This window comes from Protopterus annectens, chromosome 13.part0 (genome assembly GCF_019279795.1).
Source record: "Protopterus annectens isolate FY-2018-M chromosome 13.part0, PAN1.0, whole genome shotgun sequence".
NCBI classification, from domain to species: Eukaryota; Metazoa; Chordata; order Ceratodontiformes; family Protopteridae; genus Protopterus; species Protopterus annectens.
Window position 1 is genome coordinate 98,106,614 of NC_056747.1, and position 17,860 is coordinate 98,124,473.

At 40.4% G+C, this 17,860-nt stretch overlaps 1 protein-coding gene across 1 annotated transcript in view; it reads right to left on the reverse strand.

Annotated features, from left to right (window-relative positions):
• LOC122817617 (plasmalemma vesicle associated protein) overlaps positions 1-17,860 on the reverse strand; it is a 169,363-nt gene that overhangs the window by 86,489 nt on the left and 65,014 nt on the right. The window contains exon 3 of the mRNA XM_044090662.1: positions 16,421-17,139. Within this exon, the coding sequence (XP_043946597.1) occupies positions 16,421-17,139 (719 nt within the window). The remainder of the gene's footprint in view (positions 1-16,420; positions 17,140-17,860) is intronic.

The following is a 17,860-nucleotide window of genomic DNA, read 5'->3' on the forward strand; positions in this document are numbered from 1 at the left end:
CTTTGCCAAATTTAACCTAGGTAAACCTGTGTTGAAGGTCACCTTGTCGAGGTGGATCTTGCAATGCATCCTTTTGGTTTATGAAACTTCTGGCAGGCCCGCACCTCTGGGAGTCCGTGCCCACTCTACTCAGTCCATGTCTACTTCTGCTGTCTTTCGGTCTAGAGTACCCCTGGATGATGTTTGTTCAGCAGCCACTTGGGCTTCACCTCATACCTTTATCAACCACTATAAGTTGGATATTATCTCCAGAGGGAGAGCATCCTTTGGCTCTGCAGTGCTCCGGAACATCCTTCCATGAAGGCCAGCCAAGATCCAGGTAGCTGGGGACTCTGTCCCAAAGGTTGCTGACAAATGAAGTTAACTACTTCAGATTAAGAAGTTATGTACTCACCATAACATTCCATCTGAGTAGGTAACCTTCATTTGTCTGCAACCATCCCACCCTCCTTCCCCCTGACCTTCGGATGTTCTTTGGTCAGAGGTTTTACTCTGCCCTTTAGGGAAGGTAGTTATTCTCCCTTCTCAGCCTTTTTGGTTATGGGCAAACTTGATCTGAGGTCAGTCAGGGTTGGCAGGGGATTATGGGTGAAGGGGAGGAGCTAGGAGCTCGGATATAAGCTATGAAAGATTGCCGTCTCAGATCTGAATCCCAAAGGTAGCAGACAAATGAAGGTTACCTACTCAGATAGAACGTTATGGTGAGTATATAACTTCTTAATTTTGCTTGCAGAGCTCTTACAATACTCGTTTGTGCTGCATACCAGCAGAATACTATTCTAGGTAAAGAGGGCCAAGATTTAAGTATTACAGGGGGGAAAAAGAGGGTGGGTACCAACCACCCACTTGGGCAGCTCTGTGGCTCCTTGTTTAAGACCTGCCTTTCAGCTCTGGAGTTCAGCCCTACTTGCACGTAACAAACTATCGTACAACTCTCATCTCTTTTAACTCAAGATATTGGTTAAAAAAATAAATAAATAAGACCCCAAATTAAGGGACACTTTTCTTAAATACAGGCCCTGTTAACTTAAGATGTTGATAGAAAAGGAGGATGTGAATTAATATGCATTTTCTTAAGTAAAATAAATATGTAGCTGCAGTGATTACAGTATTTAGTGATGATTTTCACTATTTACTGACTGACCAATCCACCACTTTTTCTCAAATAATAATAGTAATAAGAATACAGTTTTAGGAGTGGCAGCTAAACGTTTGAGCTCAAATTTGGAACAGTTGATAAAAATGCTGTCTGCATGCATTACTGCACAGAATTTATTCTTCTACCCCCCCCCCTTCCTAAAGCTGTCATTGCATGTCCTCCCCGTGGTCACTTGGGTTTCCTCCCACATTCCAAAGACATTGACTCATTTTTAATTATTACTCCTATAAAATTAGAAAGGAGGCAGGAAAACATGTTTTGCATTAGCAGGCATTTGCTGAAGTATATAAAGCTGGAAACTCAAATGCAGTTCAGTACAGTTTGTGGAGATGGACAGTATTTCAATGACTCCACACCAACATTGCTTGTCGATCAAGTAGTGAATACTCAAGATTGAGTGAACTTAGATAGGGGTTAACACACTACAGTATGACCCATAACTAATTTGGGATTAGGTCGTTCTAATGGTAAGTTGTTGACAGAGGCAGAATAGTAATGTTCTAAAAGCAGATTCTTGTGGCAGCCACATATTCTACATAAAAAATGAACGTTTAACTAACAAACATGTTCTGATGCTAGATAGCTTAATATGCACCTTTTTAGGTTTGAAAAAGCTGCTTAACATAAATTATGAAACTGTAATATTAAAATTAACATGTAAATCAGAAAACTCTTAAATATCATAACTGTCAAAAATCTGTCCGTTTCAACATGTGCATGTGTGTGTGTTTTTTTTTGGGGGGGGGGGTTGCCTGGTACCCAACTTGTACATTAACTAGGGTTTTATTCAGAACACCCTTGCTACATACATTGTGACTTCTGTTAGATTTTTGCCCATTTGTAGGGCATAACTAGAATAAAAGCATTTCAGGCAAAGATTGGCATGAAGAGCAATGCTCATTTACTTTTGTAGTGCATTTCCCATTAAGTACAGCCTCTTCTTAACTCTTCAATGAACACAGCAATGTGTATGTGGGGTGTTCTCATTGCTTAAAGATCACCTGTCCTTGCAAGCAGACAAACAAGGTGTATATACACAATTCCCTGACAAGAGTAAACTGCTTTACTACAATACTGGAAAAACATAGATCAGTAGTTGTGATAGAAACAATGTGATTCAGAAATTAAGATCTCACAGATCCTATAGTGCCTTTTTTAGGCAAGGTTCAAATGACAAATTCACCACTGTAACAGGAACAGGCAAGCAAAAACTGAGTGTAATGCTACTCAATACTAGAAGTCTAAATCTCAAAATGCACTGATTCGAGGCACTCCTTAAAATGGAGAACATCGATATCTGTGCAGTGACTGAGACCTGGTTCAAGGCTCCAGAGAGCACCCCTGCACTACCAGGCTATAACTCATACCACACTTTTCGGCCATGTAACCTGGACCGGGACACCAAAGGCGGAGTTGTGTCCATATTCATTAAGGATATCCACACCTCCAGGCTAGTTGCTCAGCATAATGCATTCAAGGTTATCCAAGTGCAACTAACTCTGAACAAAACTCAACATGAAGTGGGTCCTCTTAAAAGTATAAATATCCTGGTATATCTCAGATCATGTCTGAAAATGATAAACACTTCAAGGAAAGATATTGTTTCAGAAGTTCTTCTGATAACACTTGAAGTTGTAATCTTCAGGGAGCATTGTCTGCTAGCTGGGTAAGATGTAAACTTAATTAACTTCATGAATAGCGATCAAGTCTGATTCAAGCTCCCTTGTCTGCATGCTGAAATCAGGATTTAAAGGGGCCAGTCAGGGATTTGTGGCACGCTATTATTTTGAGCCCAAAACTGGGAAATACGGAGGAATTTGGTACAGTTAAGAGGTATGGCAGGGAGTGTCATTTATATTAAACAGTTAGGAAGTCAAGGAGATGGATGGAGTAGAGGAATAGAAAAGCCTGCTAGCTAGTGTGGGGGGTGGGGGTATATGTACATATTTATAGAGTTTACACACTGCCCATATGGAACATGGTTTGTGTGTTAACCCCACCCTCCCTTTATCAGTTTGTTCACATTTTTCCATATCTCACTAATTCTACTAAAATCTATTATCTCCTTTCTCACATGCCAAGAACCTTAAACCTGTTAATGACTGAGTATTCAGTCACTAAAACCTTCTTCTCTTTGCCAAGACTGGCTCTCATGTCATGTTCTTGTTCCCTGCCACCATCTCCCAGTTGAAAACTTCCCCCATTTCCTTCCCCAAATCCCTGCTCTTTTCTCTGTCTGTTCTGGATGAATCCTTTCCTTTGCTGCACTTTAAATTGTTCCCCACACCCCCTCATGTCTTCCTGAAGTCATGTCTAGTGTTATCTGTCTCTGTCATCTGACTGAGTGCCCCATGCTGATCACTTCCTTCCTCTTTTATCAACTTTTATTTCTGTTTGCATCTCTGTCTTTCCATTTTGGCTTCCTTGTTCTGTTCTTCTGTTTTTGTAGCTGAATCTCCAAATCTACCTTCACTTTACTCTTAAAATGTAATATGGATGCTTAACTTGAAGTGGCAGGAAAACTGTTAGATGTATTAGCAGAAACAAAATGAGTCTGTTATTAGGAAGTGGAGGTGATCAACTGTCAAGAGGCCAGAACAAAATGTGAGTCAAATAATTATCTTAAATTCCCCCAGAATTCATCCACTGTTGGCTATGTGCATTCCCACTTGGAAATGTTGGTTCCAAAGCTGGAAATACAGGAATACTGTCTAATCAGAAGGGAGTGACTGGGATATGCCCATACTCAGTGCTCAGTAGAGGGGATTCAGGACGTGTTCCTTTTTGAGGATTTCAGGGTTACATTTATGCCTGTACCATGTAAAGTACAATATCTGTTACCACAAACTGAATGTTTCTTTGAATACTGAATAGTAGATATGCTTTAGTAAGACTGAATTAACACCAATGTACCTGCATAGTTGGAAAAAGCATTTATGCAAATTTTTAGCATTAGCATGCATAAATTCTTTCTTTCAGTACAGCAAATCTTGTTTTTGGAAAGCTGTGAATGTGTCAGATGTGTGACAGATCCATTTTACTGGGTGATCAAAATATGCAGTGCTTGCTTAATAAAATCCTGATAGCAGATATGAATGACAATCACCCAAAAAGTTTGTGGATCACTCTTGTTAAAGAGAATTTTTTCCCCCAACAATGGCAATACCATCTTTTTAGAAAGGAAATTGTTTATTGAGAAGTCTTTGATAAAGATGGACTGTGCAAATCACAATGCAAGATGAAAGCCTGTGCTGAAAGCACTCCTGTTGCAATGTGGTCACACATAAGTGATGAACCAGTGCTACAAGTTTTACCAAACCATTGATTATGTGAATGAGCTTTCTTAATGGACACTGGAATCATAATATTGGCCAATCAGCTAGCACACTTTGATCCTTCCTTACTTTTAAGTTGGCACATGGTCCTACTCTGATTTCATGCATTTCCAATGAGGCCTACCATGTTTGTTTCAAGGTCTTTGATGAAGGCTAAAGGAGATTCTGGCCAAAATGGCAAAGGTCCTTCATCTGAAATGTAATCAGCATTTCTGAGAGTAAGATATTTACATTGATAAATGGCTCATCAGCCACTAGTGTCCATTTCTGACCAACGAAAATTTTATCTGTTGTGGCCATGGTAGCATAGTTACAGTACTGGGTACATTTATAGTAATATACTTACTTAGTACTACTGTCATGCTTAGTTCTGTTGGATTCAATAATTATGAGAAAAAAAATGGCAGCGCCCTGGGAGGCTGCAACTTTGTAGCTCATCAGGGAGAAATGTTTATTCCTGCTTCACCTTCCTGATATTTTTATGTGGATACATTTACTTATACCAGAAGGAAATTACTGGAAATTGAAAGGATTACTAGAACAAGCTGCTGATTTGAATTTCTGTCTGCAGGAATGCCATCAGAGCTCTGAAACTTCATAGGGATGGTTCTGGAATGCTCTGAAACAGCTACAAAAGAAAAAGATGTGAAGGAAGTAGAAAGAGAGGCCGCAGAGGCAGAGCTGCTGCTAAACTGAAGAGAACCCCCCACAGGACTGCATTACCTTCAGTATTACTTGCAAATGTTTGCTCACTGGATAATAAGATGGGCTATCTGAGAATAGAGCTCACAAGAAATAAGTTGAGGGACACTTTTTGTTCATTCTCTCTGAAACTTGGCTACATAGTAACTTTGACACTGCTATGAACCTAGATGGGCTAACTCTCTTTAGGGCAGATAGATGTAAAACACAGAGTGGTAAATTTAAAGGTGGTGGTATTATATGCATCTATGTTAGTAACAGGTGGTGCAAAGACTGTAAGCTGATTCAGTCATACTGCTCCAAAGATGTGGAAATATTGACACTAGAATGCAGACCTATCTATGTACCAAGGAAAATCAGTGGGATATATGTCACAGCAGTGTATATTCCCCCAGTGCTAACATCACTGAAGCTCAAAATAAACTCCATGATATTATTTGTGAGCTACAAGGCAGAAATGCAGAATTTACACATGTGATAGCGGGTGATTTCTATAGAGCTGAGCTTAAGGAGATGCTACCCCATTTTTATCAGTATGTGGATTTCCCCACCAGAGGGGTAGAATACCTTAGACAAAGCTTACAGCAATATTAAAGGAGCCTTTAAAGCTTTGAAACACCCCAACATAAACAACTCTGATCACACTGCCATCCTGCTTTTGCCTACTTGTAAGATGGCTTTGATCAGAGAAAAAAATAACTAAGCAGATCAGAGTCTGGCAGGAGGGTTCCATGGATTGCCTTCAGGACTGTTTCAATATGACTTGCTGGGAGGTCTTCAAAGAAGCAGCTACACACAATCTCCATTTAGACATAGACATCTATACCGAATCAGTTCTTGCCTACATAAATAAATGTGTGGAGGATAAAACCACCACTAAAGCCATTACTATTAGAGCTAATCAGAAGCCCTGGCTCACCAGGAATGTCTTCGAGCTACTGAGATAAAGAAACACAGCCTTCAAGGCAAATGACAAAGAAAGGTTAAAGGTGGCCAGGTCAAATCTGAAAAAGGGCATTAAAAAGGCAAAGAGAGGGAGTATGGAAGGAAAATTCCGATCCGCTTCAAGACACAAGAGACCCAAGAAGCCTATGGCAGAGAGGATGCAGCAGCTCATGGACTATAAGACCAAAACAGCCCAATGTGATGACATCTTGGAATTTGTAAATGAACTGAACTCCTCCTTTGGCAGATTTGAGGAGAACCCCACTGTACCTTCCAAAACAAACGCTGACAACGAGCTAGTGCTCACCTTAAACTCCGAGGAGGCGAGACTTCAGCTTAAGAAGGTGAATCCTAGGAAGGCTGCTGGACCAGATAACATACAGCTACCTAGCAAGGTGTTGAAGGGGTGTGCTGATCTGTTATGTCGGGTACTGACAAACATCTTCAACTCATCCCTTGCTATGGAGAAAGTACCCTCGGATTTCAAGGAAACTAGTATTGTCCCATTTCAGAAGAAACCCAACCCTACCTGCCTCAATGACTTCAGTCCAGTTGCTTTAACCTCAAATGTTATGAAGTACTTTGAGAGATTTGTGAAGAAACTTCTGTCTGCGGATCTGCCTAAGTTCTTTGATCCACTCCAGTCTGCATACCGGGCAAAGGAGTGAAGATACAATATCAATCTCACTTCCCCTTGCACTAAAACACCTAAAAGGGAGGAACAACTATGTAAGACTGCTGTACATCGACTTCAGTTCTGCATTTAACACTGTGATACCAGTGCAACTGGAGGATAAGCTTGTGAAACTGTGGACAAACAAGGACCTTTCTAACTGGACTCTTGACTTTCTGATTGGTAGATTCCAATGGACATGCGCTGGAAACCACCTCTCAACGCACAGTCCTGAATACCTGCATTCCCTAAGGTTGTGTGCTCAGCCCCTTGCTTTTCACCATCCTCACCCATGACTGTACTAGAAAATATAACTTAAACCATATTATAAAATTTGCTGATGATACCGCAGTCGTGGGTCTCATTAGTGGTGGAGATGAACATAACTACATGGATGAGGTGAACACTTTGATTGCCTGGTGTGACAAGCGACTCTATAGTCAGGCACACTGATGTCCCACTCACCAGGCTAAACAAGGAGAAGGTTACTGTCCGCTGCCTGTCGGGTGCCAGGATCTGCTACATAACCCACACACTCAGGTCACTCCACAACAAGTACAAATATGACTCTGTCATTGTCAATGTTGGTGTGAACGACCTGAGACGTACCTCTCTGGACTACATGAAAAGAGACGTGGAAGAGCTCTCCAATCTTGTAGCCCAGGCAGGTATGACACTAGCCCTGAGTAACATTCTGCCATCACCCAGAATGATGCCGCAGTACAAGGACAAAATGATTGACTTCAACAATTGGCTAAGCTTCTGGTGCCATTCTAAAGGGATCCAGTATCTGTCTGCCTGGGATGATATGGTCGACAGACCACAATGCTTTGCCAGAGATGGCCTGCACCTGTCACCCCTGGGATTCCGGATACTGGCTAAGGTTCTTGCTGCTCCTATAGTGCCTTTTTTTAGGCAAGGTTCAAATGACAAATTCACCACCGTAACAGGAACAGGCAAGCAAAAACTGAGTGTGATGCTACTCAGTGCTAGAAGTGTAAATCTCAAAATGCACTGACTCGAGGCACTTCTTAAAATGGAGAACATCGATATCTGTGCAGTGACTAAGACCTGGTTCAAGGCTCCAGAGAGCACCCCTGCACTACCAGGCTATAACTCATACCACACTTTTCGGCCATGTAACCTGGACCGGAACACCAAAGGCAGAGGTGTGTCCATATTCATTAAGGATATCCACACCTCCAGGCTAGTTGCTCAGCATAATGCATTCAAGGTTATCCAAGTGCAACTAACTCTGGGCAAAACTACAATCCAAATTGTAGCTTTCTACAGATCACCCGCCATGCCCCAGGATTCCCACTCCTCTTTTCTTGATGTACTGGAAAATATTAGGGTTCAACCAAACACCCTAACAATGGGCGATTTCAACTACCCCACCATTAACTGGGAAAACTACTCATGTACCAACTCCTTTGCTCAACGCTTTCTGGAATTCATAAACTCCAATGCCCTGGATCAACTTATCCACACCCCCACCAGGGGCAACAATATCCTAGATCTAGTCATTACCAATATGAGTGACCGGTGTTCCACACCTGAAGTCAACGCCTCATTGGTCTGATCCGACCATAAGCTAATTACCCCAGATATCCACATCCTGCCTCCACCCCCCATTAAGGAAACCATTGTAAAAAATTTCTCCAAAGCCAACTTCATGCTTCTTAAGACAGAAGTGGTGAACTTTGTGACACCCATGCAGATAGACAATATAGTTACTACTACTGAATCCTACACAATTACACTTTATAAGCACTTACATGAGTGCATGGATCATGCTATCCCAAACAGAACCAAGATGCTATCCTCCAAAAAAAGGAAGCCAATCTGGTGGTCCCCTGCCATAAACAAACTGTACAATAGAAGGAAGAAACTCTTGCAAAAGAGAGTAAAATCCCACGAGTGGAGGAGCTCCCTGGTCAGCCTCAGTAAGAAGCTGCGATCCCTGATAAAATCCTCCAAAGCTAGTTACAAAAACAAAATCGCCACTGATTTTAAAGACAGCCACAAAGCATTCTATAGCTATGTCAAGAATCTCAATGGCAACACTCTGATCTGCTCTGAGTTACAGCACAATGGCACTAAATATACAGACCCAACTGATATTGACAACATCCTGGCAGATAGGTTCAGTGCTAACTTTACCCCCCTCTCACCCCCTAAAGAGCCCATCTCTATACCGGAAGAATGCAAAGTTCCTGTAATCACGGCTGAACAGGTTAAAAACCACACTCTCCAAAGCCAAGAACACAGCATCCATGGGACCAGACAACATCCCAGGCTGAGTTCTACATGAAGTACAGAATAAACTGGCACCCCACCTAAGTACCATGTTCAGTCATAGCCTCACCTCAGGCTTTGTGCCTGCTGAATGGCACACAGCAATGGTTATCCCACTCCACAAGGGGGGAGTCACCACAGACCCCGGGAACTACTGTCCCATTAGCCTGACAAGCCTGGTCTGCAAGGTCATGGAATGTATCATCATGGAACTTATAAACAAAGACATTGGTAATCTGCAAACTCTGGATCCCACCCAGTTTGGGTTTGTAAAAGGCAGATCATGTGTCCTAAACCTGATAGATTTCTTTGAAGCAGTCACCAAAGCTGTAGACAAGGGTAAGGAGGTTCACACAGCCTATCTAGATCTTGCCAAGGCTTTCAACACAATCTTCCACTCTGGAATTATAGATAAACTCACTAAACTAGGTATAAATCCATATGTCACAAGATTGGTTGCCAACTGGCTCACTGACAGAACCCACACTATGAAAGTAACAGACTCCAAATCAGACTTCAGACCAGTGACAAGTGGAGTACACAGGGTTCAGTCCTGGGTCCTCTCCTGTTAGCCTGTACTTCAGTGAAGTAGATACCAAACACAGAAGGTCTTTGGCTAATGAAGTTTGCAGATGACTGCAAACTAGGAGCCATAATTGAAACTCCTAACGATGTGGACATCCTACAAAAGGGCCTCACTGAGACAGATGCCTGGTGTCAAAGCCTTGGCCTCAAGCTCAATGCCAAAAAGTGCATTGTCATCCCCTTTGGTAAAAACTCTGTACCCATGAACTACAACATAGGTGGCAGTATACTTAACACCGAAAGTGTGATAAGAGACCTTGGGACACAGATGGACAGTAGTCTCTCCTTTGATAATCACATCGACACAGTAGTCAGGAAATCCTTCTACGTGGCACACCTCATCACAAAAGGTTTCTCATCCAGAAAAAAAGAGGTCATTGTTCCCCTCTACTCATCACTCATTAGACCAATTATAGAGTACAACGCCCCTTTTGGTATGTACCTCACAAGACATCTACAACAACTGGAAAGGCCGCAGAAATACCTCACAAAGAGGATTACTGGCCTCAAACAGATGCCCTACACAGACCATCTAAAAAAACTCCAGCTTTACTCCGTCGCATATCGCCTACTCAGAGGTGATCTCTGCCTAACATACAAAGCTATGTCAAAAGCAGAGCTGTTGGACATGCTCCACTTAAAGAAATCCCAATCCCTCTGAGTTACATGCTCTAGGGACCTAAACCTTGTCACCACAATAAACAGAACATGCTGGAGGGATAGATTCCTGTCCCAGAGACTTCCCATACTCTGGAACAAACTACCTATCTTTATCAAACAAAGCTCCTCATTAGCACTTTTCAAGAAAAATCTTGATGATTGGATGGGAAATAGGAAATTCACCCCGGGGATCACCTCTGTGGCTCTGCTCGACAGTGGCACAGGAAAATAATTTTCTTGAATGGCAAAAGCCAGGGTACCTTTTTGGCTGGGCTTTTATAGGCCCCAGGGCTGATAGCCTAGTACCTACCTATGACAGTCTGGACCTGAATGTTAATAAGACCAAAGAAATTATTATGGACTTCGGAAGAAAGGCAACATTTCACCAACCATTCACTATCAAAGGGGAGGTAGAGAAGGTCAAAACAACCAAGTTCCTGGGCCTTCACAATTCAGAGGACTTCTCTTGGACTGTTAATACTAACCATATAGTCAAAAAGGCTCAACACAGGCTTCACCTCCTGAGAAAACTCAAAAAGGCCAGGCTCCCACTGTCTGCTCTTACCACTTTTTACAGGGGAGCTATCGAGAGCATCCTCACTAGCAACTTCATAGCATGGTTCAGCAACTGCACAGCTGCTGAGAAGAAGAAACTACAGAGGGTGGTGAAGGTGGCTGAGAAAATCATGGGCACAAACCTCCCTTCTATCCAGGAGCTTTTCTTTACAAGAGCAAGAAAGAGACCATGCAAAATTATATCTGATTCAATCCTTCTGAACCCACAACTGTTCTCACAACTTGCGTCTGGAAGGAGGTACTGCAGCTTTCACTGTAGGACTACCAGATTCAGGAAAAGTTTGTATCCAGCAGCTGTAAGACTTATTAACTTGGGACACCAACCATAATACCCGATACATCTCATTACATCTTTCATTTAATCCTGCTGCTCTGAGCAATTACTGCCAGTATTACTATTAGTATTACTATTAGTATTACTATTACACAATATGATGGCTATACTGAGTCATGTCTAATGTTAACAAGTGCAATACAGTAACTAAACAGCTGCTATTCACTAGTCTCTATTTATTCTCTATCTTAACGGTGAATGGGGGTTTGTTGGGTATTTATTATTTATCATTGGATAATGGGTATTGTGTGTTTTTGTATTGTGAACTACCTCTTGCATATCAGATGTTATTTTCTTTCTTATGTTATTCTCTGATACCGCTGTATCTGTGTTATTTGCACTGCATTTCTCTCATGAGCTGACATTTCTAATTTTGTTTAGGCTGCACTTAAGTGGTCCAAAATGACAAAGTTTCTTTGTATCTTTCATTGTCTAGCATGGAACTTATATGAGATAGTCCAGGAGGTCATTGCTGCATGTCCAGTGGCTGAGTAATAAACGTACCTGCAAAAGCCATAACTGAGCTGGTATTGTCTCAGGCATTGACTACTGTCATTAAAAGAATAGCCAATTCAAAATACCCTGCATAAAGAAAAGTTACTCATATGCAAAGAAACCCTCTTGTGTGCCTTGCAAGTTTTCCCCTAACTTATATAACAGACTTTTAGGCACAATTATATTAAGGGCACTTGGGTAATTTGAAGATGGTCATTGGCCCATACTTTTGTGATTTGGAATTGATACATAAACATGTTAACCTACAGTTGTGTTGCTTGTCAAATGGTACAAAATGCATTACAAGAAACTCTTATGTACATCTGTGTCTTGCCTCCTCTGTCATAGTTTTGAATTCATGTTAATTTTTTATGACTGTTGTACACTGACTCAATCTTGGGGGCTAAGGATGCCCTTGTGTATGAATACAGGGACAGCACCCCAACAGATGGTCTCAGCTGCAGTGGACTTGCCATTGCACATTGGTTGTTGAGGCTGAAAAATGGGTAAGGCATTTAAGTAAATAAATTCCTACGACTGCCAAGTATGTTGCTGCAGTGGGATGGCTCCGTTTCCTCTTGAGTAACAGAAGAATTTTGTTTTTGGATTAGGTCCAGGGGAGCAGGTTGAGAGGCACCAGTGGCACCTGATGGTCTGCTTCATAAAGGCCAAAAAACGTGAAAAGAAAAATGTCAGTGATTGTGGCCAATAGTTAACCTTATTTAAACCATTTCAACTTGCGTTAAGCTGACCGGTATTAAAATATTTCACATCTGTTCTGCATTATCCACCTAAAATTGGATTAGTAGACAGAATTATTCAGACAATTAAGAAACTGCTTATTAACCCTGATGTATATCATTACTGTTTTTATTGTACTCCACAATACAGTGCTTACAGCCACTGACTTATTGATGGAAAAGTTATTATGTGCAAGTACTTGATGTATAAGACAGGGCTTACTGAAACTGAATGTTCATGGGACAGTACAGAGCAAGAACCTCAACACACAAATATGCCAGATGGCTTTTTTGCATGACAATAATATATGCTGGCAGAGGAGCTGGGCAGTAAATTATGAAAGCACGCAGACTGGATAATAAAAATGAGCACTTTAACAAGATGTTTAACATCCATTGCAAGACCTATTTATTTTTTTTTTTTTGGTGAAAAGTCACATGATTGCAGGCAGACCCAAAATAAGTTCCTACAACCATGACTGAAAATGTCTGGATGATGAGAGCAATATGCCCTATGGATGGCTCGGCCTATGTACAGCTCTTAAAGAATTACTAACCATTATCTGATGTTATATCAAACTGTATTGATCCTTTAGCTTGTCATCCAAAGACAAAGGCAATAAAATCCTTGCTCTGAGATTCTGTTCATTTATTGCAGATGTGGATTCTCCTCTTTAATGTGATCCAGATCCTGTCAGCATTTCATTATGGTACCTACAAAGTTGCCCTGGGCAACAGATGAGGTTCTTCAGATAATTAAAAGAGAAAGGGTAACGAAACAAATTATTGTCAGAATTAATACTCTTCAAATGTTGAATTAAGTACTTCTGCAGTATGATAAAGTATTAGAGTAGCCCATATATGGGCATAGTACATGTGTAGTAAATATAAATATTAAAAGTGAGCATCTTCCATGGCTTGTCAAGTTGGAAGGGATTATGCTTTGTTTGGTGTTACTATCCAAATGCATGTGGAGGTGTTTACTTTTCACCAAGCTGTTGTGATTTCTCAACTTTCAGTAAACGCACATTTCAAACAATGCTCTGATAGCAGTTATTTATTAAATATTAGCTGTATAAATGTTGTGGTATGGTTACAACATATGTCATTAATAATGCAATTCAGAATATGATTTGCAATGCATGGTTTTGATTTAGTTTATAAATGAATGCATCACAAAGTGGTGTGATATATCAGGAGATTCTTCTAGCTTTAGTAAAATGTTATGTGATCTCACTTTCAGACTGGTTTTTCTTGAGATTGACCTCCATTATCCTTCTCTGCAAAAATGCATCTTTTCTCAGTGTTGAGGGAAAAAAAGCTTATATTTCCAATCCACGCTATGCCCCCACCCCTCATCCCTGTTAAAGTTTGCAGTTTCAGGAGAAAGAAATTGTATCCATTATCTTTTCAGATGGGGTGAATAAAAACAAGACATCATGTCTCAAAAGATAGCCCAGTTGTCTAGTGACTATTTTCTTTCATCTGAACCTGTAGACATACTCTACCAAATGCCAATAGTGATCCAAGGTTGAGGACATCGGTGTTTGTTTGGGAAAAAATGCAATACCAATGTAATATACACAGATGAATAAAAAAAGGCAGGACAGAACAAAAATTGGAAGCTAATGAATGCCGCTCAATGCACTCCAGCCAAAAATGAGCTGCATGTGTGGTTTTGATGACAGAACAATGGATTACTAATGTTGTTGGCAATAGCAGAAGTCTGATATACACAGTCATGTCAGGGAAATAGACATGCCAGTCTACACAGTTTATGACACAGAGAAGATAATGTAGCTCTTTATGTATGTATACAAGAAGGAAAGGCTATGCTGGCTTATTCGTATCCCCCTTCTTCAGGAGGAAAAAAATGAATTGATAACACTTACTGATTTGCTGAAAATGTTAATGTGTTGTTGAGTGATAAAGGGCCTTAACATGTCCATTATTTGATTGTAGCACCATCAGTACAGATGTACACAAATGCAAATTATTTCTGACAACTTACAAGGAGAAGGCCTCAGGCATCTGGTACATGGTCCTACCTCACATTTGTAACTGGACAGCTTTTTTGGAACAAGTGATCATCAAATTATTTACCTAGTCAAAAATGTAACTATAGCATGCACTCAGTTAAGGGTGAGTATTGCGCATTTTAGATGAGTGTACTTTTAGTTCATTGTCTTAGAACAGCAGGGAGGAATGAAGATGGCATGGATGAAGAACAGAGACAAAAAGAGAATCAGATGGCAGCATTTGAGACAAATATATAGTTCTCAACTGTATTGGTATCAGTGGTTAGGAAAAACATGCACTGTTAAGCAGATGTTAGGAAACACAGAAGTAGGACAGCAGATGAGACAAATTAAAGCAGAAGTAGGTAGAGAACGAATTAAAACGCAGAGGTTTTGATGAGGCAAAGAATAACCGTTTCAGACAAGAACAGATATGGCAGATCAATACATTAGAGAAGGAATTAAAAGCAAAAAGGAAGCAAAGTAAACCTTAAATGTATGTGGTGGATAGAAAATCAGAAAAAGTAGACACTTGAGTAGAAAACGGAGCTTTGCTACATCTTGTCAGTAATGGTGCTTATAACAAGGGTGCTCCTCCTGGTCACGTTTCAGAAGAAAAAGTCCAGAGGCTATTCAGAGAAAGGCAACAAGAGCTATGTCCAGCCTGTATGAAAAGCCATATAAAAAAGATTTACTAGTTTAACTAGCATAGTACTACTGAAAGAATGTGGGAGGAGGACACAATAGAAATGTTTAAATATGGAAATGCACAGCTCAAATGGGCAGTACATTTTTATATATTATTTTTATTTGTATAGTAATATATTTCTGGCCCCCAAATCTGCTAACCATCTGGATGTTTTTCATGCCTCCATTCATTTGTATCCTGACTGGTTAAACCAGTCATTGCATGGTAATCATCTAGGCGGCTGGAAGGAATGTTCTGTTTTTGCTATGCATCTACTGTCCCCTCCTTCCCCCTCTCCCTGAGCATGTCTTAGGACACTGAAGGATTCAGCATGCAAAAGGACTAAGTCAGGGTGTGTTATGTATTCAGAAAGTGACGTAAAACCAAATAAGGCTCAGCTGAACTTTGCAAGCAAGCGCCTTTGTCTGCCCTCTCTGGTCTCTTTAAGGCCTACTAGCCTCGTGGAGGCATGCCTTCAACTGCAATCCAGAGGCAAGCAGACTTTTCCCACCCTCATCAGCTTCTCCAGACTTTAGGATATTAATTCGATGACATCTTAAAAAGAGATGCGTGTACTTAAGTGTTTGCAATTTGATTTTACAAGATATTTGACTAGGGGAGGCAAGAAAATGTTCATACATAGACTGGGATGGTGGCCGATTGTAATATCTGTCCCACAGGATTGGTGGCAAGATCACTACTGGAATTAAAAAAATACTAAAATAAAAATCATTTTTATGAGTAGGGAGACTTACTTGTATACTTAAAATTAACACTGTTCATTCAGACATCCACCAGTACTGGAGCACATGTTATTACCATATTTTCATTAGGCCTAAGTAATAGGTTAAAGATTCCCAACCTCCATCACCAAAGAATGAAAAACCTCACACTCATTGGATTCCCACACAGACAACCCACAATTAACCCTGTTGTGGTGCTGGGCACATACTTATGATATGATCAACACTGGAACAATCTGCATTCACGGTTCTAGAGCTTAATCATATCTGATATTGTCCAGTTGGGTGTCTAGATTTTATTTGTGCCATTTTTAAAAGGATGTAAACTCTCATCTGGGATGGTGGAGCCATGATGATGATGGTGCCTGTGACGTCGGGCCTCATCACCCCCGGGCGGCTGTTAATTACACATTGACACACACCCTGTCGGGCATTATTGCTTGCATGTACAGATCAGGTTGACACTTACCATTGTTTTGGTGCATTTGATAAATGAAGTATTGAGTGCCTCAAAAGCATTATTAAGAATGAAAATCTGCTTTTGTTTCTCCTCCACCTTTTTGCCGAGTTCATCTTTCTCTTTTCTTAACTGCATTTTCTCTTGAAGCACGTTCTGGACTTCTTTGTCTTTTGACAATTCAAAATCTGTCATCTTTCTTTTCATCTCCTCCACTGTAGCAGTCCTGTTTTTCTCACATTGCTTAATTTTCTCCTGCAGATTAATATTCTCTGTGCTGAGTTTGGCATTATCGGCTACGCTATTTTTGATGGTATCTTTCATTTTCACTAACACGCTATTGACTTGCTGATGGAGTTCGTTTGAAACGGGTGTGCAGTTTGCCTTGATTTTCTCCATCTTTATTTTGAGTTCTTCATTTGTTCCTACAAGAACATTGTCTGACAAAGCCCCTTTGATAGCGGCATCAAAGTTATTGGCCATAGTTCTAATTTGTTGCTCAAATTTGTCAAGCATCGAGCTGCATTTGCTTTCACATTGTGAATTCTCCCTCACCACAGCATCCTTTTCTTGTCGCAGATTAATCAGCCTTTCAAGACACTTCTCCCTCGCTGATTCAGCACTCTGAACTTTTTTGTTTAGTATTATGTCACTTGTATTCTTATTTTCCCTTAAAGCATTCATTTCTTGGCGGAGTTTTTCTCTCTCTGCGATCAGTCCAATTTTCTGTCCTAAAAAGGAAAAAAAAAAAAAAAAATTATAGTGCAAAACAGTAATCTCTGTAATGTGTATATGTAATGCGTGTGTGTGTATATATGTAAGCATATATATATATATATATATATATATATATATATATATATATATATCTGTGTGTGTGTGTGTGTGTGTGTGTGTGTGTGTGTGTGTGTGTGTGTATAGATATGCATTATATAGATGTGGGTGGTTGTAAAACATCAATAGATGAAAAATGTGGTTATTTTCATTAAAGGTCTGAAACATAAGAAAAAAGTATGAAGCAGTAAATAACCAATTGTAAGTAGAAATAAAGTTATTAAACCATGCCTAAACTCCTATGTAAGCCATGGCCTACAGTTTAAGGGGGTGCAACATTTTGTACACCTCAAGGACACAGGTTTTCATATTCTTAAATGTGACTGGAGGTGAAATGAAAAAGGTGCAAGTGAGATGCAATGAGGTTAATTGGGTCCAAAGGGATAAATGGCAGGCATGTTGCTAGTTAACCAACTATTTGCTTCTGGTATGCCTACTGTAGTGTGAGCCTGATATCTTTAATAACAAGTATGAGCACACGAGCACACACTCCATAGAGCAGATGGCATTATCAAGACAAGGAAGCTGTACAAGACATTATGTAAAAAAAGAAAAACAAATGCATGGTCCTGGGTTCAAGTACAGATACGTCTACCAATTACATCAATACTGTTGGGA